The following is a 26,727-nucleotide window of genomic DNA, read 5'->3' on the forward strand; positions in this document are numbered from 1 at the left end:
CCATCACTTACAGGAGAACCATCGGTTTCTCCAATCTCTGATGTCTCTTCAATGTTGAGTACAGAGTCACCATCAGTCGCAGCATCGCGTGGAACTGAAACAAGTGATACTTCAAAAACAGCTGTTACTGCAGCTTCATCACTCTACAGTACTGAGAAACCCACATCAGTGTCACCTGGAACAAAAGAGACTGTAACCACAAGTCAGACTGAGAAAGCATCAGTAACACCAGAGTCAAGTTCTTTTTTGTCAACAACAGATGAAGAGAGCTCAGGTGAGCAGACTACCGAGATTTCCAGCAAAGACACTACAGGTCCTACAGCTTCTTCGCTGTTTAGCACTGAAAAGTCAACAGTACTTCCAGTTGAAGACCAAGACAGTGCTGTGACATCTCAGACAGAGAAGTCCTCAGTATCTGCTGTTACTGATAAGACAGAGCAAAGTACCATTGGCACTCTAGCAGATGAAGATGGCTCAGGTGACCAAACCACAAACATGTTCACTACGACCTCTTCTGTCACAGGTACATCATCTCTCCACAGTACTGAAACACCAACAGCAATGTCACTTGGAACATCAGAAAGTCTTGAAACAGATAAGACAAAACTGCCATCACTTACAGGAGAACCATCGGTTTCTCCAATCTCTGATGTCTCTTCAATGTTGAGTACAGAATCACCATCAGTCGCAGCATCGCGTGGTACTGAAACAAGTGATACTTCAAAAACAGCTGTTACTGCAGCTTCATCACTCTACAGTACTGAGAAACCCACATCAGTGTCACCTGGAACAAAAGAGACTGTAACCACAAGTCAGACTGAGAAAGCATCAGTAACACCAGAGTCAAGTTCTTTTTTGTCAACAACAGATGAAGAGAGCTCAGGTGAGCAGACTACCGAGATTTCCAGCAAAGACACTACAGGTCCTACAGCTTCTTCGCTGTTTAGCACTGAAAAGTCAACAGTACTTCCAGTTGAAGACCAAGACAGTGCTGTGACATCTCAGACAGAGAAGTCCTCAGTATCTGCTGTTACTGATAAGACAGAGCAAAGTACCATTGGCACTCTAGCAGATGAAGATGGCTCAGGTGACCAAACCACAAACATGTTCACTACGACCTCTTCTGTCACAGGTACATCATCTCTCCACAGTACTGAAACACCAACAGCAATGTCACTTGGAACATCAGAAAGTCTTGAAACAGATAAGACAAAACTGCCATCACTTACAGGAGAACCATCGGTTTCTCCAATCTCTGATGTCTCTTCAATGTTGAGTACAGAGTCACCATCAGTCGCAGCATCGCGTGGAACTGAAACAAGTGATACTTCAAAAACAGCTGTTACTGCAGCTTCATCACTCTACAGTACTGAGAAACCCACATCAGTGTCACCTGGAACAAAAGAGACTGTAACCACAAGTCAGACTGAGAAAGCATCAGTAACACCAGAGTCAAGTTCTTTTTTGTCAACAACAGATGAAGAGAGCTCAGGTGAGCAGACTACCGAGATTTCCAGCAAAGACACTACAGGTCCTACAGCTTCTTCGCTGTTTAGCACTGAAAAGTCAACAGTACTTCCAGTTGAAGACCAAGACAGTGCTGTGACATCTCAGACAGAGAAGTCCTCAGTATCTGCTGTTACTGATAAGACAGAGCAAAGTACCATTGGCACTCTAGCAGATGAAGATGGCTCAGGTGACCAAACCACAAACATGTTCACTACGACCTCTTCTGTCACAGGTACATCATCTCTCCACAGTACTGAAACACCAACAGCAATGTCACTTGGAACATCAGAAAGTCTTGAAACAGATAAGACAAAACTGCCATCACTTACAGGAGAACCATCGGTTTCTCCAATCTCTGATGTCTCTTCAATGTTGAGTACAGAATCACCATCAGTCGCAGCATCGCGTGGAACTGAAACAAGTGATACTTCAAAAACAGCTGTTACTGCAGCTTCATCACTCTACAGTACTGAGAAACCCACATCAGTGTCACCTGGAACAAAAGAGACTGTAACCACAAGTCAGACTGAGAAAGCATCAGTAACACCAGAGTCAAGTTCTTTTTTGTCAACAACAGATGAAGAGAGCTCAGGTGAGCAGACTACCGAGATTTCCAGCAAAGACACTACAGGTCCTACAGCTTCTTCGCTGTTTAGCACTGAAAAGTCAACAGTACTTCCAGTTGAAGACCAAGACAGTGCTGTGACATCTCAGACAGAGAAGTCCTCAGTATCTGCTGTTACTGATAAGACAGAGCAAAGTACCATTGGCACTCTAGCAGATGAAGATGGCTCAGGTGACCAAACCACAAACATGTTCACTACGACCTCTTCTGTCACAGGTACATCATCTCTCCACAGTACTGAAACACCAACAGCAATGTCACTTGGAACATCAGAAAGTCTTGAAACAGATAAGACAAAACTGCCATCACTTACAGGAGAACCATCGGTTTCTCCAATCTCTGATGTCTCTTCAATGTTGAGTACAGAGTCACCATCAGTCGCAGCATCGCGTGGAACTGAAACAAGTGATACTTCAAAAACAGCTGTTACTGCAGCTTCATCACTCTACAGTACTGAGAAACCCACATCAGTGTCACCTGGAACAAAAGAGACTGTAACCACAAGTCAGACTGAGAAAGCATCAGTAACACCAGAGTCAAGTTCTTTTTTGCCAACAACAGATGAAGAGAGCTCAGGTGAGCAGACTACCGAGATTTCCAGCAAAGACACTACAGGTCCTACAGCTTCTTCGCTGTTTAGCACTGAAAAGTCAACAGTACTTCCAGTTGAAGACCAAGACAGTGCTGTGACATCTCAGACAGAGAAGTCCTCAGTATCTGCTGTTACTGATAAGACAGAGCAAAGTACCATTGGCACTCTAGCAGATGAAGATGGCTCAGGTGACCAAACCACAAACATGTTCACTACGACCTCTTCTGTCACAGGTACATCATCTCTCCACAGTACTGAAACACCAACAGCAATGTCACTTGGAACATCAGAAAGTCTTGAAACAGATAAGACAAAACTGCCATCACTTACAGGAGAACCATCGGTTTCTCCAATCTCTGATGTCTCTTCAATGTTGAGTACAGAGTCACCATCAGTCGCAGCATCGCGTGGAACTGAAACAAGTGATACTTCAAAAACAGCTGTTACTGCAGCTTCATCACTCTACAGTACTGAGAAACCCACATCAGTGTCACCTGGAACAAAAGAGACTGTAACCACAAGTCAGACTGAGAAAGCATCAGTAACACCAGAGTCAAGTTCTTTTTTGTCAACAACAGATGAAGAGAGCTCAGGTGAGCAGACTACCGAGATTTCCAGCAAAGACACTACAGGTCCTACAGCTTCTTCGCTGTTTAGCACTGAAAAGTCAACAGTACTTCCAGTTGAAGACCAAGACAGTGCTGTGACATCTCAGACAGAGAAGTCCTCAGTATCTGCTGTTACTGATAAGACAGAGCAAAGTACCATTGGCACTCTAGCAGATGAAGATGGCTCAGGTGACCAAACCACAAACATGTTCACTACGACCTCTTCTGTCACAGGTACATCATCTCTCCACAGTACTGAAACACCAACAGCAATGTCACTTGGAACATCAGAAAGTCTTGAAACAGATAAGACAAAACTGCCATCACTTAAAGGAGAACCATCGGTTTCTCCAATCTCTGATGTCTCTTCAATGTTGAGTACAGAGTCACCATCAGTCGCAGCATCGCGTGGAACTGAAACAAGTGATACTTCAAAAACAGCTGTTACTGCAGCTTCATCACTCTACAGTACTGAGAAACCCACATCAGTGTCACCTGGAACAAAAGAGACTGTAACCACAAGTCAGACTGAGAAAGCATCAGTAACACCAGAGTCAAGTTCTTTTTTGTCAACAACAGATGAAGAGAGCTCAGGTGAGCAGACTACCGAGATTTCCAGCAAAGACACTACAGGTCCTACAGCTTCTTCGCTGTTTAGCACTGAAAAGTCAACAGTACTTCCAGTTGAAGACCAAGACAGTGCTGTGACATCTCAGACAGAGAAGTCCTCAGTATCTGCTGTTACTGATAAGACAGAGCAAAGTACCATTGGCACTCTAGCAGATGAAGATGGCTCAGGTGACCAAACCACAAACATGTTCACTACGACCTCTTCTGTCACAGGTACATCATCTCTCCACAGTACTGAAACACCAACAGCAATGTCACTTGGAACATCAGAAAGTCTTGAAACAGATAAGACAAAACTGCCATCACTTACAGGAGAACCATCGGTTTCTCCAATCTCTGATGTCTCTTCAATGTTGAGTACAGAGTCACCATCAGTCGCAGCATCGCGTGGAACTGAAACAAGTGATACTTCAAAAACAGCTGTTACTGCAGCTTCATCACTCTACAGTACTGAGAAACCCACATCAGTGTCACCTGGAACAAAAGAGACTGTAACCACAAGTCAGACTGAGAAAGCATCAGTAACACCAGAGTCAAGTTCTTTTTTGTCAACAACAGATGAAGAGAGCTCAGGTGAGCAGACTACCGAGATTTCCAGCAAAGACACTACAGGTCCTACAGCTTCTTCGCTGTTTAGCACTGAAAAGTCAACAGTACTTCCAGTTGAAGACCAAGACAGTGCTGTGACATCTCAGACAGAGAAGTCCTCAGTATCTGCTGTTACTGATAAGACAGAGCAAAGTACCATTGGCACTCTAGCAGATGAAGATGGCTCAGGTGACCAAACCACAAACATGTTCACTACGACCTCTTCTGTCACAGGTACATCATCTCTCCACAGTACTGAAACACCAACAGCAATGTCACTTGGAACATCAGAAAGTCTTGAAACAGATAAGACAAAACTGCCATCACTTACAGGAGAACCATCGGTTTCTCCAATCTCTGATGTCTCTTCAATGTTGAGTACAGAGTCACCATCAGTCGCAGCATCGCGTGGAACTGAAACAAGTGATACTTCAAAAACAGCTGTTACTGCAGCTTCATCACTCTACAGTACTGAGAAACCCACATCAGTGTCACCTGGAACAAAAGAGACTGTAACCACAAGTCAGACTGAGAAAGCATCAGTAACACCAGAGTCAAGTTCTTTTTTGTCAACAACAGATGAAGAGAGCTCAGGTGAGCAGACTACCGAGATTTCCAGCAAAGACACTACAGGTCCTACAGCTTCTTCGCTGTTTAGCACTGAAAAGTCAACAGTACTTCCAGTTGAAGACCAAGACAGTGCTGTGACATCTCAGACAGAGAAGTCCTCAGTATCTGCTGTTACTGATAAGACAGAGCAAAGTACCATTGGCACTCTAGCAGATGAAGATGGCTCAGGTGACCAAACCACAAACATGTTCACTACGACCTCTTCTGTCACAGGTACATCATCTCTCCACAGTACTGAAACACCAACAGCAATGTCACTTGGAACATCAGAAAGTCTTGAAACAGATAAGACAAAACTGCCATCACTTACAGGAGAACCATCGGTTTCTCCAATCTCTGATGTCTCTTCAATGTTGAGTACAGAGTCACCATCAGTCGCAGCATCGCGTGGAACTGAAACAAGTGATACTTCAAAAACAGCTGTTACTGCAGCTTCATCACTCTACAGTACTGAGAAACCCACATCAGTGTCACCTGGAACAAAAGAGACTGTAACCACAAGTCAGACTGAGAAAGCATCAGTAACACCAGAGTCAAGTTCTTTTTTGTCAACAACAGATGAAGAGAGCTCAGGTGAGCAGACTACCGAGATTTCCAGCAAAGACACTACAGGTCCTACAGCTTCTTCGCTGTTTAGCACTGAAAAGTCAACAGTACTTCCAGTTGAAGACCAAGACAGTGCTGTGACATCTCAGACAGAGAAGTCCTCAGTATCTGCTGTTACTGATAAGACAGAGCAAAGTACCATTGGCACTCTAGCAGATGAAGATGGCTCAGGTGACCAAACCACAAACATGTTCACTACGACCTCTTCTGTCACAGGTACATCATCTCTCCACAGTACTGAAACACCAACAGCAATGTCACTTGGAACATCAGAAAGTCTTGAAACAGATAAGACAAAACTGCCATCACTTACAGGAGAACCATCGGTTTCTCCAATCTCTGATGTCTCTTCAATGTTGAGTACAGAGTCACCATCAGTCGCAGCATCGCGTGGAACTGAAACAAGTGATACTTCAAAAACAGCTGTTACTGCAGCTTCATCACTCTACAGTACTGAGAAACCCACATCAGTGTCACCTGGAACAAAAGAGACTGTAACCACAAGTCAGACTGAGAAAGCATCAGTAACACCAGAGTCAAGTTCTTTTTTGTCAACAACAGATGAAGAGAGCTCAGGTGAGCAGACTACCGAGATTTCCAGCAAAGACACTACAGGTCCTACAGCTTCTTCGCTGTTTAGCACTGAAAAGTCAACAGTACTTCCAGTTGAAGACCAAGACAGTGCTGTGACATCTCAGACAGAGAAGTCCTCAGTATCTGCTGTTACTGATAAGACAGAGCAAAGTACCATTGGCACTCTAGCAGATGAAGATGGCTCAGGTGACCAAACCACAAACATGTTCACTACGACCTCTTCTGTCACAGGTACATCATCTCTCCACAGTACTGAAACACCAACAGCAATGTCACTTGGAACATCAGAAAGTCTTGAAACAGATAAGACAAAACTGCCATCACTTACAGGAGAACCATCGGTTTCTCCAATCTCTGATGTCTCTTCAATGTTGAGTACAGAGTCACCATCAGTCGCAGCATCGCGTGGAACTGAAACAAGTGATACTTCAAAAACAGCTGTTACTGCAGCTTCATCACTCTACAGTACTGAGAAACCCACATCAGTGTCACCTGGAACAAAAGAGACTGTAACCACAAGTCAGACTGAGAAAGCATCAGTAACACCAGAGTCAAGTTCCTTTTTGTCAACAACAGATGAAGAGAGCTCAGGTGAGCAGACTACCGAGATTTCCAGCAAAGACACTACAGGTCCTACAGCTTCTTCGCTGTTTAGTACTGAAAAGTCAACAGTACTTCCAGTTGAAGACCAAGACAGTGCTGTGACATCTCAGACAGAGAAGTCCTCAGTATCTGCTGTAACTGATAAGACAGAGCAAAGTACCATTGGCACTCTAGCAGATGAAGATGGCTCAGGTGACCAAACCACAAACATGTTCACTACGACCTCTTCTGTCACAGGTACATCATCTCTCCACAGTACTGAAACACCAACAGCAATGTCACTTGGAACATCAGAAAGTCTTGAAACAGATAAGACAAAACTGCCATCACTTACAGGAGAACCATCGGTTTCTCCAATCTCTGATGTCTCTTCAATGTTGAGTACAGAGTCACCATCAGTCGCAGCATCGCGTGGAACTGAAACAAGTGATACTTCAAAAACAGCTGTTACTGCAGCTTCATCACTCTACAGTACTGAGAAACCCACATCAGTGTCACCTGGAACAAAAGAGACTGTAACCACAAGTCAGACTGAGAAAGCATCAGTAACACCAGAGTCAAGTTCTTTTTTGTCAACAACAGATGAAGAGAGCTCAGGTGAGCAGACTACCGAGATTTCCAGCAAAGACACTACAGGTCCTACAGCTTCTTCGCTGTTTAGCACTGAAAAGTCAACAGTACTTCCAGTTGAAGACCAAGACAGTGCTGTGACATCTCAGACAGAGAAGTCCTCAGTATCTGCTGTTACTGATAAGACAGAGCAAAGTACCATTGGCACTCTAGCAGATGAAGATGGCTCAGGTGACCAAACCACAAACATGTTCACTACGACCTCTTCTGTCACAGGTACATCATCTCTCCACAGTACTGAAACACCAACAGCAATGTCACTTGGAACATCAGAAAGTCTTGAAACAGATAAGACAAAACTGCCATCACTTACAGGAGAACCATCGGTTTCTCCAATCTCTGATGTCTCTTCAATGTTGAGTACAGAGTCACCATCAGTCGCAGCATCGCGTGGAACTGAAACAAGTGATACTTCAAAAACAGCTGTTACTGCAGCTTCATCACTCTACAGTACTGAGAAACCCACATCAGTGTCACCTGGAACAAAAGAGACTGTAACCACAAGTCAGACTGAGAAAGCATCAGTAACACCAGAGTCAAGTTCTTTTTTGTCAACAACAGATGAAGAGAGCTCAGGTGAGCAGACTACCGAGATTTCCAGCAAAGACACTACAGGTCCTACAGCTTCTTCGCTGTTTAGCACTGAAAAGTCAACAGTACTTCCAGTTGAAGACCAAGACAGTGCTGTGACATCTCAGACAGAGAAGTCCTCAGTATCTGCTGTTACTGATAAGACAGAGCAAAGTACCATTGGCACTCTAGCAGATGAAGATGGCTCAGGTGACCAAACCACAAACATGTTCACTACGACCTCTTCTGTCACAGGTACATCATCTCTCCACAGTACTGAAACACCAACAGCAATGTCACTTGGAACATCAGAAAGTCTTGAAACAGATAAGACAAAACTGCCATCACTTACAGGAGAACCATCGGTTTCTCCAATCTCTGATGTCTCTTCAATGTTGAGTACAGAGTCACCATCAGTCGCAGCATCGCGTGGAACTGAAACAAGTGATACTTCAAAAACAGCTGTTACTGCAGCTTCATCACTCTACAGTACTGAGAAACCCACATCAGTGTCACCTGGAACAAAAGAGACTGTAACCACAAGTCAGACTGAGAAAGCATCAGTAACACCAGAGTCAAGTTCCTTTTTGTCAACAACAGATGAAGAGAGCTCAGGTGAGCAGACTACCGAGATTTCCAGCAAAGACACTACAGGTCCTACAGCTTCTTCGCTGTTTAGTACTGAAAAGTCAACAGTACTTCCAGTTGAAGACCAAGACAGTGCTGTGACATCTCAGACAGAGAAGTCCTCAGTATCTGCTGTAACTGATAAGACAGAGCAAAGTACCATTGGCACTCTAGCAGATGAAGATGGCTCAGGTGACCAAACCACAAACATGTTCACTACGACCTCTTCTGTCACAGGTACATCATCTCTCCACAGTACTGAAACACCAACAGCAATGTCACTTGGAACATCAGAAAGTCTTGAAACAGATAAGACAAAACTGCCATCACTTACAGGAGAACCATCGGTTTCTCCAATCTCTGATGTCTCTTCAATGTTGAGTACAGAGTCACCATCAGTCGCAGCATCGCGTGGAACTGAAACAAGTGATACTTCAAAAACAGCTGTTACTGCAGCTTCATCACTCTACAGTACTGAGAAACCCACATCAGTGTCACCTGGAACAAAAGAGACTGTAACCACAAGTCAGACTGAGAAAGCATCAGTAACACCAGAGTCAAGTTCTTTTTTGTCAACAACAGATGAAGAGAGCTCAGGTGAGCAGACTACCGAGATTTCCAGCAAAGACACTACAGGTCCTACAGCTTCTTCGCTGTTTAGCACTGAAAAGTCAACAGTACTTCCAGTTGAAGACCAAGACAGTGCTGTGACATCTCAGACAGAGAAGTCCTCAGTATCTGCTGTTACTGATAAGACAGAGCAAAGTACCATTGGCACTCTAGCAGATGAAGATGGCTCAGGTGACCAAACCACAAACATGTTCACTACGACCTCTTCTGTCACAGGTACATCATCTCTCCACAGTACTGAAACACCAACAGCAATGTCACTTGGAACATCAGAAAGTCTTGAAACAGATAAGACAAAACTGCCATCACTTACAGGAGAACCATCGGTTTCTCCAATCTCTGATGTCTCTTCAATGTTGAGTACAGAGTCACCATCAGTCGCAGCATCGCGTGGAACTGAAACAAGTGATACTTCAAAAACAGCTGTTACTGCAGCTTCATCACTCTACAGTACTGAGAAACCCACATCAGTGTCACCTGGAACAAAAGAGACTGTAACCACAAGTCAGACTGAGAAAGCATCAGTAACACCAGAGTCAAGTTCTTTTTTGTCAACAACAGATGAAGAGAGCTCAGGTGAGCAGACTACCGAGATTTCCAGCAAAGACACTACAGGTCCTACAGCTTCTTCGCTGTTTAGCACTGAAAAGTCAACAGTACTTCCAGTTGAAGACCAAGACAGTGCTGTGACATCTCAGACAGAGAAGTCCTCAGTATCTGCTGTTACTGATAAGACAGAGCAAAGTACCATTGGCACTCTAGCAGATGAAGATGGCTCAGGTGACCAAACCACAAACATGTTCACTACGACCTCTTCTGTCACAGGTACATCATCTCTCCACAGTACTGAAACACCAACAACAATGTTCTTTGGAACATCAGAAAGTCTTGAAACAGATAAGACAAAACTGCCATCACTTACAGGAGAACCATCAGTTTCTCCAATCTCTGATGTCTCTTCAATGTTGAGTACAGAGTCACCATCAGTCGCAGCATCGCGTGGAACTGAAACAAGTGATACTTCAAAAACAGCTGTTACTGCAGCTTCATCACTCTACAGTACTGAGAAACCCACATCAGTGTCACCTGGAACAAAAGAGACTGTAACCACAAGTCAGACTGAGAAAGCATCAGTAACACCAGAGTCAAGTTCTTTTTTGTCAACAACAGATGAAGAGAGCTCAGGTGAGCAGACTACCGAGATTTCCAGCAAAGACACTACAGGTCCTACAGCTTCTTCGCTGTTTAGCACTGAAAAGTCAACAGTACTTCCAGTTGAAGACCAAGACAGTGCTGTGACATCTCAGACAGAGAAGTCCTCAGTATCTGCTGTTACTGATAAGACAGAGCAAAGTACCATTGGCACTCTAGCAGATGAAGATGGCTCAGGTGACCAAACCACAAACATGTTCACTACGACCTCTTCTGTCACAGGTACATCATCTCTCCACAGTACTGAAACACCAACAGCAATGTCACTTGGAACATCAGAAAGTCTTGAAACAGATAAGACAAAACTGCCATCACTTACAGGAGAACCATCGGTTTCTCCAATCTCTGATGTCTCTTCAATGTTGAGTACAGAGTCACCATCAGTCGCAGCATCGCGTGGAACTGAAACAAGTGATACTTCAAAAACAGCTGTTACTGCAGCTTCATCACTCTACAGTACTGAGAAACCCACATCAGTGTCACCTGGAACAAAAGAGACTGTAACCACAAGTCAGACTGAGAAAGCATCAGTAACACCAGAGTCAAGTTCTTTTTTGTCAACAACAGATGAAGAGAGCTCAGGTGAGCAGACTACCGAGATTTCCAGCAAAGACACTACAGGTCCTACAGCTTCTTCGCTGTTTAGCACTGAAAAGTCAACAGTACTTCCAGTTGAAGACCAAGACAGTGCTGTGACATCTCAGACAGAGAAGTCCTCAGTATCTGCTGTTACTGATAAGACAGAGCAAAGTACCATTGGCACTCTAGCAGATGAAGATGGCTCAGGTGACCAAACCACAAACATGTTCACTACGACCTCTTCTGTCACAGGTACATCATCTCTCCACAGTACTGAAACACCAACAACAATGTTCTTTGGAACATCAGAAAGTCTTGAAACAGATAAGACAAAACTGCCATCACTTACAGGAGAACCATCAGTTTCTCCAATCTCTGATGTCTCTTCAATGTTGAGTACAGAGTCACCATCAGTCGCAGCATCGCGTAGAACTGAAACAAGTGATACTTCAAAAACAGCTGTTACTGCAGCTTCATCACTCTACAGTACTGAGAAACCCACATCAGTGTCACCTGGAACAAAAGAGACTGTAACCACAAGTCAGACTGAGAAAGCATCAGTAACACCAGAGTCAAGTTCTTTTTTGTCAACAACAGATGAAGAGAGCTCAGGTGAGCAGACTACCGAGATTTCCAGCAAAGACACTACAGGTCCTACAGCTTCTTCGCTGTTTAGCACTGAAAAGTCAACAGTACTTCCAGTTGAAGACCAAGACAGTGCTGTGACATCTCAGACAGAGAAGTCCTCAGTATCTGCTGTTACTGATAAGACAGAGCAAAGTACCATTGGCACTCTAGCAGATGAAGATGGCTCAGGTGACCAAACCACAAACATGTTCACTACGACCTCTTCTGTCACAGGTACATCATCTCTCCACAGTACTGAAACACCAACAGCAATGTCACTTGGAACATCAGAAAGTCTTGAAACAGATAAGACAAAACTGCCATCACTTACAGGAGAACCATCGGTTTCTCCAATCTCTGATGTCTCTTCAATGTTGAGTACAGAGTCACCATCAGTCGCAGCATCGCGTGGAACTGAAACAAGTGATACTTCAAAAACAGCTGTTACTGCAGCTTCATCACTCTACAGTACTGAGAAACCCACATCAGTGTCACCTGGAACAAAAGAGACTGTAACCACAAGTCAGACTGAGAAAGCATCAGTAACACCAGAGTCAAGTTCTTTTTTGTCAACAACAGATGAAGAGAGCTCAGGTGAGCAGACTACCGAGATTTCCAGCAAAGACACTACAGGTCCTACAGCTTCTTCGCTGTTTAGCACTGAAAAGTCAACAGTACTTCCAGTTGAAGACCAAGACAGTGCTGTGACATCTCAGACAGAGAAGTCCTCAGTATCTGCTGTTACTGATAAGACAGAGCAAAGTACCATTGGCACTCTAGCAGATGAAGATGGCTCAGGTGACCAAACCACAAACATGTTCACTACGACCTCTTCTGTCACAGGTACATCATCTCTCCACAGTACTGAAACACCAACAGCAATGTCACTTGGAACATCAGAAAGTCTTGAAACAGATAAGACAAAACTGCCATCACTTACAGGAGAACCATTGGTTTCTCCAATCTCTGATGTCTCTTCAATGTTGAGTACAGAGTCAACATCAGTCGCAGCATCGCGTGGAACTGAAACAAGTGATACTTCAAAAACAGCTGTTACTGCAGCTTCATCACACTACAGTGCTGAGAAACCCACATCAGTGTCACCTGGAACAAAAGAGACTGTAACCACAAGTCAGACTGAGAAAGCATCAGTAACAGCAGATTCAAGTTCTACTTTGCAAACAACAGATGAAGAGAGCTCAAGTGAGCAGACTGCTGAGATGTCCAGCAAAGACACTACAGGTCCTACAGCTTCTTTGCTTTTTAGCACTGAGAAGTCAACAGTACTTCCAGTTGAAGACCAAGCCAGTGCTGTCACAGTTCAAATGTCAACACCCACAACTATGCATGATGAGACAAAAACTCCTCCCTCTCATGAATCCATTTCAACCACTGCTTCCCCCTTATATAGTGCTATTGAAATGATCAAGACAACAATGGCCTCTTTCAATGAATATTTCAGTCAGTACTCTACACAGAGTACATCATTGAAGACTGAATTACCTGAGGAAACTGCCATTAGTGTCACAGATGAGGAGACTTCAGTAGATCCAAAATCCTCACCTGTGGCCACCTCTACTCCTCCGGTCATTCTCAATCCAGCAGATCTCGTTGGCTCAGGTGACCAAACCACGAACATGTTCACTACGACCTCTTCTGTCACAGGTACATCATCTCTCCACAGTACTGAAACACCAACAACAATGTCACTTGGAACATCAGAAAGTCTTGAAACAGATAAGACAAAACTGCCATCACTTACAGGAGAACCATCGGTTTCTCCACTCTCTGATATCTCTTCAATGTTGAGTACAGAGTCACTATCAGTCGCAGCATCGCGTGGAACTGAAACAAGTGATACTTCAAAAACAGCTGTTACTGCAGCTTCATCACTCTACAGTACTGAGAAACCCACATCAGTGTCACCTGGAACAAAAGAGACTGTAACCACAAGTCAGACTGAGAAAGCATCAGTAACACCAGAGTCAAGTTCTTTTTTGTCAACAACAGATGAAGAGAGCTCAGGTGAGCAGACTACCGAGATTTCCAGCAAAGACACTACAGGTCCTACAGCTTCTTCGCTGTTTAGCACTGAAAAGTCAACAGTACTTCCAGTTGAAGACCAAGACAGTGCTGTGACATCTCAGACAGAGAAGTCCTCAGTATCTGCTGTTACTGATAAGACAGAGCAAAGTACCATTGGCACTCTAGCAGATGAAGATGGCTCAGGTGACCAAACCACAAACATGTTCACTACGACCTCTTCTGTCACAGGTACATCATCTCTCCACAGTACTGAAACACCAACAGCAATGTCACTTGGAACATCAGAAAGTCTTGAAACAGATAAGACAAAACTGCCATCACTTACAGGAGAACCATCGGTTTCTCCAATCTCTGATGTCTCTTCAATGTTGAGTACAGAGTCACCATCAGTCGCAGCATCGCGTGGAACTGAAACAAGTGATACTTCAAAAACAGCTGTTACTGCAGCTTCATCACTCTACAGTACTGAGAAACCCACATCAGTGTCACCTGGAACAAAAGAGACTGTAACCACAAGTCAGACTGAGAAAGCATCAGTAACACCAGAGTCAAGTTCTTTTTTGTCAACAACAGATGAAGAGAGCTCAGGTGAGCAGACTACCGAGATTTCCAGCAAAGACACTACAGGTCCTACAGCTTCTTCGCTGTTTAGCACTGAAAAGTCAACAGTACTTCCAGTTGAAGACCAAGACAGTGCTGTGACATCTCAGACAGAGAAGTCCTCAGTATCTGCTGTTACTGATAAGACAGAGCAAAGTACCATTGGCACTCTAGCAGATGAAGATGGCTCAGGTGACCAAACCACAAACATGTTCACTACGACCTCTTCTGTCACAGGTACATCATCTCTCCACAGTACTGAAACACCAACAGCAATGTCACTTGGAACATCAGAAAGTCTTGAAACAGATAAGACAAAACTGCCATCACTTACAGGAGAACCATCGGTTTCTCCAATCTCTGATGTCTCTTCAATGTTGAGTACAGAGTCACCATCAGTCGCAGCATCGCGTGGAACTGAAACAAGTGATACTTCAAAAACAGCTGTTACTGCAGCTTCATCACTCTACAGTACTGAGAAACCCACATCAGTGTCACCTGGAACAAAAGAGACTGTAACCACAAGTCAGACTGAGAAAGCATCAGTAACACCAGAGTCAAGTTCTTTTTTGTCAACAACAGATGAAGAGAGCTCAGGTGAGCAGACTACCGAGATTTCCAGCAAAGACACTACAGGTCCTACAGCTTCTTCGCTGTTTAGCACTGAAAAGTCAACAGTACTTCCAGTTGAAGACCAAGACAGTGCTGTGACATCTCAGACAGAGAAGTCCTCAGTATCTGCTGTTACTGATAAGACAGAGCAAAGTACCATTGGCACTCTAGCAGATGAAGATGGCTCAGGTGACCAAACCACAAACATGTTCACTACGACCTCTTCTGTCACAGGTACATCATCTCTCCACAGTACTGAAACACCAACAGCAATGTCACTTGGAACATCAGAAAGTCTTGAAACAGATAAGACAAAACTGCCATCACTTACAGGAGAACCATCGGTTTCTCCAATCTCTGATGTCTCTTCAATGTTGAGTACAGAGTCACCATCAGTCGCAGCATCGCGTGGAACTGAAACAAGTGATACTTCAAAAACAGCTGTTACTGCAGCTTCATCACTCTACAGTACTGAGAAACCCACATCAGTGTCACCTGGAACAAAAGAGACTGTAACCACAAGTCAGACTGAGAAAGCATCAGTAACACCAGAGTCAAGTTCTTTTTTGTCAACAACAGATGAAGAGAGCTCAGGTGAGCAGACTACCGAGATTTCCAGCAAAGACACTACAGGTCCTACAGCTTCTTCGCTGTTTAGCACTGAAAAGTCAACAGTACTTCCAGTTGAAGACCAAGACAGTGCTGTGACATCTCAGACAGAGAAGTCCTCAGTATCTGCTGTTACTGATAAGACAGAGCAAAGTACCATTGGCACTCTAGCAGATGAAGATGGCTCAGGTGACCAAACCACAAACATGTTCACTACGACCTCTTCTGTCACAGGTACATCATCTCTCCACAGTACTGAAACACCAACAGCAATGTCACTTGGAACATCAGAAAGTCTTGAAACAGATAAGACAAAACTGCCATCACTTACAGGAGAACCATCGGTTTCTCCAATCTCTGATGTCTCTTCAATGTTGAGTACAGAGTCACCATCAGTCGCAGCATCGCGTGGAACTGAAACAAGTGATACTTCAAAAACAGCTGTTACTGCAGCTTCATCACTCTACAGTACTGAGAAACCCACATCAGTGTCACCTGGAACAAAAGAGACTGTAACCACAAGTCAGACTGAGAAAGCATCAGTAACACCAGAGTCAAGTTCTTTTTTGTCAACAACAGATGAAGAGAGCTCAGGTGAGCAGACTACCGAGATTTCCAGCAAAGACACTACAGGTCCTACAGCTTCTTCGCTGTTTAGCACTGAAAAGTCAACAGTACTTCCAGTTGAAGACCAAGACAGTGCTGTGACATCTCAGACAGAGAAGTCCTCAGTATCTGCTGTTACTGATAAGACAGAGCAAAGTACCATTGGCACTCTAGCAGATGAAGATGGCTCAGGTGACCAAACCACAAACATGTTCACTACGACCTCTTCTGTCACAGGTACATCATCTCTCCACAGTACTGAAACACCAACAGCAATGTCACTTGGAACATCAGAAAGTCTTGAAACAGATAAGACAAAACTGCCATCACTTACAGGAGAACCATCGGTTTCTCCAATCTCTGATGTCTCTTCAATGTTGAGTACAGAGTCACCATCAGTCGCAGCATCGCGTGGAACTGAAACAAGTGATACTTCAAAAACAGCTGTTACTGCAGCTTCATCACTCTACAGTACTGAGAAACCCACATCAGTGTCACCTGGAACAAAAGAGACTGTAACCACAAGTCAGACTGAGAAAGCATCAGTAACACCAGAGTCAAGTTCTTTTTTGTCAACAACAGATGAAGAGAGCTCAGGTGAGCAGACTACCGAGATTTCCAGCAAAGACACTACAGGTCCTACAGCTTCTTCGCTGTTTAGCACTGAAAAGTCAACAGTACTTCCAGTTGAAGACCAAGACAGTGCTGTGACATCTCAGACAGAGAAGTCCTCAGTATCTGCTGTTACTGATAAGACAGAGCAAAGTACCATTGGCACTCTAGCAGATGAAGATGGCTCAGGTGACCAAACCACAAACATGTTCACTACGACCTCTTCTGTCACAGGTACATCATCTCTCCACAGTACTGAAACACCAACAGCAATGTCACTTGGAACATCAGAAAGTCTTGAAACAGATAAGACAAAACTGCCATCACTTACAGGAGAACCATCGGTTTCTCCAATCTCTGATGTCTCTTCAATGTTGAGTACAGAGTCACCATCAGTCGCAGCATCGCGTGGAACTGAAACAAGTGATACTTCAAAAACAGCTGTTACTGCAGCTTCATCACTCTACAGTACTGAGAAACCCACATCAGTGTCACCTGGAACAAAAGAGACTGTAACCACAAGTCAGACTGAGAAAGCATCAGTAACACCAGAGTCAAGTTCTTTTTTGTCAACAACAGATGAAGAGAGCTCAGGTGAGCAGACTACCGAGATTTCCAGCAAAGACACTACAGGTCCTACAGCTTCTTCGCTGTTTAGCACTGAAAAGTCAACAGTACTTCCAGTTGAAGACCAAGACAGTGCTGTGACATCTCAGACAGAGAAGTCCTCAGTATCTGCTGTTACTGATAAGACAGAGCAAAGTACCATTGGCACTCTAGCAGATGAAGATGGCTCAGGTGACCAAACCACAAACATGTTCACTACGACCTCTTCTGTCACAGGTACATCATCTCTCCACAGTACTGAAACACCAACAGCAATGTCACTTGGAACATCAGAAAGTCTTGAAACAGATAAGACAAAACTGCCATCACTTACAGGAGAACCATCGGTTTCTCCAATCTCTGATGTCTCTTCAATGTTGAGTACAGAGTCACCATCAGTCGCAGCATCGCGTGGAACTGAAACAAGTGATACTTCAAAAACAGCTGTTACTGCAGCTTCATCACTCTACAGTACTGAGAAACCCACATCAGTGTCACCTGGAACAAAAGAGACTGTAACCACAAGTCAGACTGAGAAAGCATCAGTAACACCAGAGTCAAGTTCTTTTTTGTCAACAACAGATGAAGAGAGCTCAGGTGAGCAGACTACCGAGATTTCCAGCAAAGACACTACAGGTCCTACAGCTTCTTCGCTGTTTAGCACTGAAAAGTCAACAGTACTTCCAGTTGAAGACCAAGACAGTGCTGTGACATCTCAGACAGAGAAGTCCTCAGTATCTGCTGTTACTGATAAGACAGAGCAAAGTACCATTGGCACTCTAGCAGATGAAGATGGCTCAGGTGACCAAACCACAAACATGTTCACTACGACCTCTTCTGTCACAGGTACATCATCTCTCCACAGTACTGAAACACCAACAGCAATGTCACTTGGAACATCAGAAAGTCTTGAAACAGATAAGACAAAACTGCCATCACTTACAGGAGAACCATCGGTTTCTCCAATCTCTGATGTCTCTTCAATGTTGAGTACAGAGTCACCATCAGTCGCAGCATCGCGTGGAACTGAAACAAGTGATACTTCAAAAACAGCTGTTACTGCAGCTTCATCACTCTACAGTACTGAGAAACCCACATCAGTGTCACCTGGAACAAAAGAGACTGTAACCACAAGTCAGACTGAGAAAGCATCAGTAACACCAGAGTCAAGTTCTTTTTTGTCAACAACAGATGAAGAGAGCTCAGGTGAGCAGACTACCGAGATTTCCAGCAAAGACACTACAGGTCCTACAGCTTCTTCGCTGTTTAGCACTGAAAAGTCAACAGTACTTCCAGTTGAAGACCAAGACAGTGCTGTGACATCTCAGACAGAGAAGTCCTCAGTATCTGCTGTTACTGATAAGACAGAGCAAAGTACCATTGGCACTCTAGCAGATGAAGATGGCTCAGGTGACCAAACCACAAACATGTTCACTACGACCTCTTCTGTCACAGGTACATCATCTCTCCACAGTACTGAAACACCAACAGCAATGTCACTTGGAACATCAGAAAGTCTTGAAACAGATAAGACAAAACTGCCATCACTTACAGGAGAACCATCGGTTTCTCCAATCTCTGATGTCTCTTCAATGTTGAGTACAGAGTCACCATCAGTCGCAGCATCGCGTGGAACTGAAACAAGTGATACTTCAAAAACAGCTGTTACTGCAGCTTCATCACTCTACAGTACTGAGAAACCCACATCAGTGTCACCTGGAACAAAAGAGACTGTAACCACAAGTCAGACTGAGAAAGCATCAGTAACACCAGAGTCAAGTTCTTTTTTGTCAACAACAGATGAAGAGAGCTCAGGTGAGCAGACTACCGAGATTTCCAGCAAAGACACTACAGGTCCTACAGCTTCTTCGCTGTTTAGCACTGAAAAGTCAACAGTACTTCCAGTTGAAGACCAAGACAGTGCTGTGACATCTCAGACAGAGAAGTCCTCAGTATCTGCTGTTACTGATAAGACAGAGCAAAGTACCATTGGCACTCTAGCAGATGAAGATGGCTCAGGTGACCAAACCACAAACATGTTCACTACGACCTCTTCTGTCACAGGTACATCATCTCTCCACAGTACTGAAACACCAACAGCAATGTCACTTGGAACATCAGAAAGTCTTGAAACAGATAAGACAAAACTGCCATCACTTACAGGAGAACCATCGGTTTCTCCAATCTCTGATGTCTCTTCAATGTTGAGTACAGAGTCACCATCAGTCGCAGCATCGCGTGGAACTGAAACAAGTGATACTTCAAAAACAGCTGTTACTGCAGCTTCATCACTCTACAGTACTGAGAAACCCACATCAGTGTCACCTGGAACAAAAGAGACTGTAACCACAAGTCAGACTGAGAAAGCATCAGTAACACCAGAGTCAAGTTCTTTTTTGTCAACAACAGATGAAGAGAGCTCAGGTGAGCAGACTACCGAGATTTCCAGCAAAGACACTACAGGTCCTACAGCTTCTTCGCTGTTTAGCACTGAAAAGTCAACAGTACTTCCAGTTGAAGACCAAGACAGTGCTGTGACATCTCAGACAGAGAAGTCCTCAGTATCTGCTGTTACTGATAAGACAGAGCAAAGTACCATTGGCACTCTAGCAGATGAAGATGGCTCAGGTGACCAAACCACAAACATGTTCACTACGACCTCTTCTGTCACAGGTACATCATCTCTCCACAGTACTGAAACACCAACAGCAATGTCACTTGGAACATCAGAAAGTCTTGAAACAGATAAGACAAAACTGCCATCACTTACAGGAGAACCATCGGTTTCTCCAATCTCTGATGTCTCTTCAATGTTGAGTACAGAGTCACCATCAGTCGCAGCATCGCGTGGAACTGAAACAAGTGATACTTCAAAAACAGCTGTTACTGCAGCTTCATCACTCTACAGTACTGAGAAACCCACATCAGTGTCACCTGGAACAAAAGAGACTGTAACCACAAGTCAGACTGAGAAAGCATCAGTAACACCAGAGTCAAGTTCTTTTTTGTCAACAACAGATGAAGAGAGCTCAGGTGAGCAGACTACCGAGATTTCCAGCAAAGACACTACAGGTCCTACAGCTTCTTCGCTGTTTAGCACTGAAAAGTCAACAGTACTTCCAGTTGAAGACCAAGACAGTGCTGTGACATCTCAGACAGAGAAGTCCTCAGTATCTGCTGTTACTGATAAGACAGAGCAAAGTACCATTGGCACTCTAGCAGATGAAGATGGCTCAGGTGACCAAACCACAAACATGTTCACTACGACCTCTTCTGTCACAGGTACATCATCTCTCCACAGTACTGAAACACCAACAGCAATGTCACTTGGAACATCAGAAAGTCTTGAAACAGATAAGACAAAACTGCCATCACTTACAGGAGAACCATCGGTTTCTCCAATCTCTGATGTCTCTTCAATGTTGAGTACAGAGTCACCATCAGTCGCAGCATCGCGTGGAACTGAAACAAGTGATACTTCAAAAACAGCTGTTACTGCAGCTTCATCACTCTACAGTACTGAGAAACCCACATCAGTGTCACCTGGAACAAAAGAGACTGTAACCACAAGTCAGACTGAGAAAGCATCAGTAACACCAGAGTCAAGTTCTTTTTTGTCAACAACAGATGAAGAGAGCTCAGGTGAGCAGACTACCGAGATTTCCAGCAAAGACACTACAGGTCCTACAGCTTCTTCGCTGTTTAGCACTGAAAAGTCAACAGTACTTCCAGTTGAAGACCAAGACAGTGCTGTGACATCTCAGACAGAGAAGTCCTCAGTATCTGCTGTTACTGATAAGACAGAGCAAAGTACCATTGGCACTCTAGCAGATGAAGATGGCTCAGGTGACCAAACCACAAACATGTTCACTACGACCTCTTCTGTCACAGGTACATCATCTCTCCACAGTACTGAAACACCAACAGCAATGTCACTTGGAACATCAGAAAGTCTTGAAACAGATAAGACAAAACTGCCATCACTTACAGGAGAACCATCGGTTTCTCCAATCTCTGATGTCTCTTCAATGTTGAGTACAGAGTCACCATCAGTCACAGCATCGCGTGGAACTGAAACAAGTGATACTTCAAAAACAGCTGTTACTGCAGCTTCATCACTCTACAGTACTGAGAAACCCACATCAGTGTCACCTGGAACAAAAGAGACTGTAACCACAAGTCAGACTGAGAAAGCATCAGTAACACCAGAGTCAAGTTCTTTTTTGTCAACAACAGATGAAGAGAGCTCAGGTGAGCAGACTACCGAGATTTCCAGCAAAGACACTACAGGTCCTACAGCTTCTTCGCTGTTTAGCACTGAAAAGTCAACAGTACTTCCAGTTGAAGACCAAGACAGTGCTGTGACATCTCAGACAGAGAAGTCCTCAGTATCTGCTGTTACTGATAAGACAGAGCAAAGTACCATTGGCACTCTAGCAGATGAAGATGGCTCAGGTGACCAAACCACAAACATGTTCACTACGACCTCTTCTGTCACAGGTACATCATCTCTCCACAGTACTGAAACACCAACAGCAATGTCACTTGGAACATCAGAAAGTCTTGAAACAGATAAGACAAAACTGCCATCACTTACAGGAGAACCATCGGTTTCTCCAATCTCTGATGTCTCTTCAATGTTGAGTACAGAGTCACCATCAGTCACAGCATCGCGTGGAACTGAAACAAGTGATACTTCAAAAACAGCTGTTACTGCAGCTTCATCACTCTACAGTACTGAGAAACCCACATCAGTGTCACCTGGAACAAAAGAGACTGTAACCACAAGTCAGACTGAGAAAGCATCAGTAACACCAGAGTCAAGTTCTTTTTTGTCAACAACAGATGAAGAGAGCTCAGGTGAGCAGACTACCGAGATTTCCAGCAAAGACACTACAGGTCCTACAGCTTCTTCGCTGTTTAGCACTGAAAAGTCAACAGTACTTCCAGTTGAAGACCAAGACAGTGCTGTGACATCTCAGACAGAGAAGTCCTCAGTATCTGCTGTTACTGATAAGACAGAGCAAAGTACCATTGGCACTCTAGCAGATGAAGATGGCTCAGGTGACCAAACCACAAACATGTTCACTACGACCTCTTCTGTCACAGGTACATCATCTCTCCACAGTACTGAAACACCAACAGCAATGTCACTTGGAACATCAGAAAGTCTTGAAACAGATAAGACAAAACTGCCATCACTTACAGGAGAACCATCGGTTTCTCCAATCTCTGATGTCTCTTCAATGTTGAGTACAGAGTCACCATCAGTCGCAGCATCGCGTGGAACTGAAACAAGTGATACTTCAAAAACAGCTGTTACTGCAGCTTCATCACTCTACAGTACTGAGAAACCCACATCAGTGTCACCTGGAACAAAAGAGACTGTAACCACAAGTCAGACTGAGAAAGCATCAGTAACACCAGAGTCAAGTTCTTTTTTGTCAACAACAGATGAAGAGAGCTCAGGTGAGCAGACTACCGAGATTTCCAGCAAAGACACTACAGGTCCTACAGCTTCTTCGCTGTTTAGCACTGAAAAGTCAACAGTACTTCCAGTTGAAGACCAAGACAGTGCTGTGACATCTCAGACAGAGAAGTCCTCAGTATCTGCTGTTACTGATAAGACAGAGCAAAGTACCATTGGCACTCTAGCAGATGAAGATGGCTCAGGTGACCAAACCACAAACATGTTCACTACGACCTCTTCTGTCACAGGTACATCATCTCTCCACAGTACTGAAACACCAACAGCAATGTCACTTGGAACATCAGAAAGTCTTGAAACAGATAAGACAAAACTGCCATCACTTACAGGAGAACCATCGGTTTCTCCAATCTCTGATGTCTCTTCAATGTTGAGTACAGAGTCACCATCAGTCACAGCATCGCGTGGAACTGAAACAAGTGATACTTCAAAAACAGCTGTTACTGCAGCTTCATCACTCTACAGTACTGAGAAACCCACATCAGTGTCACCTGGAACAAAAGAGACTGTAACCACAAGTCAGACTGAGAAAGCATCAGTAACACCAGAGTCAAGTTCTTTTTTGTCAACAACAGATGAAGAGAGCTCAGGTGAGCAGACTACCGAGATTTCCAGCAAAGACACTACAGGTCCTACAGCTTCTTCGCTGTTTAGCACTGAAAAGTCAACAGTACTTCCAGTTGAAGACCAAGACAGTGCTGTGACATCTCAGACAGAGAAGTCCTCAGTATCTGCTGTTACTGATAAGACAGAGCAAAGTACCATTGGCACTCTAGCAGATGAAGATGGCTCAGGTGACCAAACCACAAACATGTTCACTACGACCTCTTCTGTCACAGGTACATCATCTCTCCACAGTACTGAAACACCAACAGCAATGTCACTTGGAACATCAGAAAGTCTTGAAACAGATAAGACAAAACTGCCATCACTTACAGGAGAACCATCGGTTTCTCCAATCTCTGATGTCTCTTCAATGTTGAGTACAGAGTCACCATCAGTCGCAGCATCGCGTGGAACTGAAACAAGTGATACTTCAAAAACAGCTGTTACTGCAGCTTCATCACTCTACAGTACTGAGAAACCCACATCAGTGTCACCTGGAACAAAAGAGACTGTAACCACAAGTCAGACTGAGAAAGCATCAGTAACACCAGAGTCAAGTTCTTTTTTGTCAACAACAGATGAAGAGAGCTCAGGTGAGCAGACTACCGAGATTTCCAGCAAAGACACTACAGGTCCTACAGCTTCTTCGCTGTTTAGCACTGAAAAGTCAACAGTACTTCCAGTTGAAGACCAAGACAGTGCTGTGACATCTCAGACAGAGAAGTCCTCAGTATCTGCTGTTACTGATAAGACAGAGCAAAGTACCATTGGCACTCTAGCAGATGAAGATGGCTCAGGTGACCAAACCACAAACATGTTCACTACGACCTCTTCTGTCACAGGTACATCATCTCTCCACAGTACTGAAACACCAACAGCAATGTCACTTGGAACATCAGAAAGTCTTGAAACAGATAAGACAAAACTGCCATCACTTACAGGAGAACCATCGGTTTCTCCAATCTCTGATGTCTCTTCAATGTTGAGTACAGAGTCACCATCAGTCGCAGCATCGCGTGGAACTGAAACAAGTGATACTTCAAAAACAGCTGTTACTGCAGCTTCATCACTCTACAGTACTGAGAAACCCACATCAGTGTCACCTGGAACAAAAGAGACTGTAACCACAAGTCAGACTGAGAAAGCATCAGTAACACCAGAGTCAAGTTCTTTTTTGTCAACAACAGATGAAGAGAGCTCAGGTGAGCAGACTACCGAGATTTCCAGCAAAGACACTACAGGTCCTACAGCTTCTTCGCTGTTTAGCACTGAAAAGTCAACAGTACTTCCAGTTGAAGACCAAGACAGTGCTGTGACATCTCAGACAGAGAAGTCCTCAGTATCTGCTGTTACTGATAAGACAGAGCAAAGTACCATTGGCACTCTAGCAGATGAAGATGGCTCAGGTGACCAAACCACAAACATGTTCACTACGACCTCTTCTGTCACAGGTACATCATCTCTCCACAGTACTGAAACACCAACAGCAATGTCACTTGGAACATCAGAAAGTCTTGAAACAGATAAGACAAAACTGCCATCACTTACAGGAGAACCATCGGTTTCTCCAATCTCTGATGTCTCTTCAATGTTGAGTACAGAGTCACCATCAGTCGCAGCATCGCGTGGAACTGAAACAAGTGATACTTCAAAAACAGCTGTTACTGCAGCTTCATCACTCTACAGTACTGAGAAACCCACATCAGTGTCACCTGGAACAAAAGAGACTGTAACCACAAGTCAGACTGAGAAAGCATCAGTAACAGCAGATTCAAGTTCTACTTTGCAAACAACAGATGAAGAGAGCTCAAGTGAGCAGACTGCTGAGATGTCCAGCAAAGACACTACAGGTCCTACAGCTTCTTTGCTTTTTAGCACTGAGAAGTCAACAGTACTTCCAGTTGAAGACCAAGACAGTGCTGTCACAGTTCAAATGTCAACACCCACAACTATGCATGATGAGACAAAAACTCCTCCCTCTCATGAATCCATTTCAACCACTGCTTCCCCCTTATATAGTGCTATTGAAATGATCAAGACAACAATGGCCTCTTTCAATGAATATTTCAGTCAGTACTCTACACAGAGTACATCATTGAAGACTGAATTACCTGAGGAAACTGCCATTAGTGTCACAGATGAGGAGACTTCAGTAGATCCAAAATCCTCACCTGTGGCCACCTCTACTCCTCCGGTCATTCTCAATCCAGCAGATCTCGTTGGCTCAGGTGACCAAACCACGAACATGTTCACTCCGACATCTTCTGTCACAGGTACATCATCTCTCCACAGTACTGAAACACCAACAACAATGTCACTTGGAACATCAGAAAGTCTTGAAACAGATAAGACAAAACTGCCATCACTTACAGGAGAACCATCGGTTTCTCCAATCTCTGATGTCTCTTCAATGTTGAGTACAGAGTCACCATCAGTCGCAGCATCGCGTGGAACTGAAACAAGTGATACTTCAAAAACAGCTGTTACTGCAGCTTCATCACTCTACAGTACTGAGAAACCCACATCAGTGTCACCTGGAACAAAAGAGACTGTAACCACAAGTCAGACTGAGAAAGCATCAGTAACACCAGAGTCAAGTTCTTTTTTGTCAACAACAGATGAAGAGAGCTCAGGTGAGCAGACTACCGAGATTTCCAGCAAAGACACTACAGGTCCTACAGCTTCTTCGCTGTTTAGCACTGAAAAGTCAACAGTACTTCCAGTTGAAGACCAAGACAGTGCTGTGACATCTCAGACAGAGAAGTCCTCAGTATCTGCTGTTACTGATAAGACAGAGCAAAGTACCATTGGCACTCTAGCAGATGAAGATGGCTCAGGTGACCAAACCACAAACATGTTCACTACGACCTCTTCTGTCACAGGTACATCATCTCTCCACAGTACTGAAACACCAACAGCAATGTCACTTGGAACATCAGAAAGTCTTGAAACAGATAAGACAAAACTGCCATCACTTACAGGAGAACCATCGGTTTCTCCAATCTCTGATGTCTCTTCAATGTTGAGTACAGAGTCACCATCAGTCGCAGCATCGCGTGGAACTGAAACAAGTGATACTTCA

At 44.1% G+C, this 26,727-nt stretch overlaps 3 protein-coding genes across 3 annotated transcripts in view; all 3 read left to right on the forward strand.

The window, feature by feature from the left end:
- Positions 1 to 8,015, forward strand: part of LOC141770142 (uncharacterized) — a 33,717-nt gene extending 25,702 nt beyond the window's left edge. The window contains exons 12-31 of the mRNA XM_074639802.1: positions 134 to 274; positions 479 to 523; positions 743 to 1,132; positions 1,352 to 1,492; positions 1,697 to 1,741; positions 1,961 to 2,350; positions 2,570 to 2,710; positions 2,915 to 2,959; positions 3,179 to 3,568; positions 3,788 to 3,928; positions 4,133 to 4,177; positions 4,397 to 4,786; positions 5,006 to 5,146; positions 5,351 to 5,395; positions 5,615 to 6,004; positions 6,224 to 6,613; positions 6,833 to 6,973; positions 7,178 to 7,222; positions 7,442 to 7,712; positions 7,982 to 8,015. Coding sequence (XP_074495903.1) covers positions 134 to 274; positions 479 to 523; positions 743 to 1,132; positions 1,352 to 1,492; positions 1,697 to 1,741; positions 1,961 to 2,350; positions 2,570 to 2,710; positions 2,915 to 2,959; positions 3,179 to 3,568; positions 3,788 to 3,928; positions 4,133 to 4,177; positions 4,397 to 4,786; positions 5,006 to 5,146; positions 5,351 to 5,395; positions 5,615 to 6,004; positions 6,224 to 6,613; positions 6,833 to 6,973; positions 7,178 to 7,222; positions 7,442 to 7,712; positions 7,982 to 8,015 — 3,761 coding nt within the window. The remainder of the gene's footprint in view (positions 1 to 133; positions 275 to 478; positions 524 to 742; positions 1,133 to 1,351; positions 1,493 to 1,696; positions 1,742 to 1,960; positions 2,351 to 2,569; positions 2,711 to 2,914; positions 2,960 to 3,178; positions 3,569 to 3,787; positions 3,929 to 4,132; positions 4,178 to 4,396; positions 4,787 to 5,005; positions 5,147 to 5,350; positions 5,396 to 5,614; positions 6,005 to 6,223; positions 6,614 to 6,832; positions 6,974 to 7,177; positions 7,223 to 7,441; positions 7,713 to 7,981) is intronic.
- A 4,669-nt stretch (positions 8,016 to 12,684) lies between these two features.
- LOC141770143 (uncharacterized) lies at positions 12,685 to 19,799 on the forward strand. The gene is made up of 7 exons (XM_074639803.1): positions 12,685 to 13,525; positions 13,745 to 14,134; positions 14,354 to 14,717; positions 14,934 to 15,103; positions 15,308 to 19,006; positions 19,226 to 19,655; positions 19,766 to 19,799. Exons 1-7 carry the CDS (start codon positions 12,742 to 12,744, stop codon positions 19,797 to 19,799), a joined length of 5,871 nt encoding a protein of 1,956 aa, XP_074495904.1. The 5' UTR covers positions 12,685 to 12,741.
- Positions 19,800 to 24,459: 4,660 nt separating this feature from the next.
- LOC141770144 (uncharacterized) lies at positions 24,460 to 26,711 on the forward strand. Its single transcript, XM_074639804.1, has 4 exons — positions 24,460 to 24,487; positions 24,833 to 25,918; positions 26,264 to 26,351; positions 26,678 to 26,711. Exons 1-4 carry the CDS (start codon positions 24,460 to 24,462, stop codon positions 26,709 to 26,711), a joined length of 1,236 nt encoding a protein of 411 aa, XP_074495905.1.
- Positions 26,712 to 26,727: the final 16 nt, after the last annotated feature.

This window comes from Sebastes fasciatus, chromosome 6 (genome assembly GCF_043250625.1).
Source record: "Sebastes fasciatus isolate fSebFas1 chromosome 6, fSebFas1.pri, whole genome shotgun sequence".
NCBI classification, from domain to species: domain Eukaryota; kingdom Metazoa; phylum Chordata; class Actinopteri; order Perciformes; family Sebastidae; genus Sebastes; species Sebastes fasciatus.

Bases quoted from the DNA above. Each gene is read 5' to 3' on its own strand.
- LOC141770143 (XM_074639803.1), top strand. From the start codon at position 12,742: ATGTCACTTGGAACATCAGAAAGTCTTGAAACAGATAAGACAAAACTG. The intron at 13,526-13,744 runs GTACATCATCTC...CTGTTACTGCAG, and splicing joins TACGACCTCTTCTGTCACAG to CTTCATCACTCTACAGTACT. The intron at 14,135-14,353 runs GTACATCATCTC...CTGTTACTGCAG, and splicing joins TACGACCTCTTCTGTCACAG to CTTCATCACTCTACAGTACT.
- LOC141770144 (XM_074639804.1), top strand. From the start codon at position 24,460: ATGTTCACTACGACCTCTTCTGTCACAG. The intron at 25,919-26,263 runs GTACATCATCTC...TGTCAACAACAG, and splicing joins TCCGACATCTTCTGTCACAG to ATGAAGAGAGCTCAGGTGAG. The intron at 26,352-26,677 runs GTCAACAGTACT...TGTTGAGTACAG, and splicing joins TCGCTGTTTAGCACTGAAAA to AGTCACCATCAGTCGCAGCA.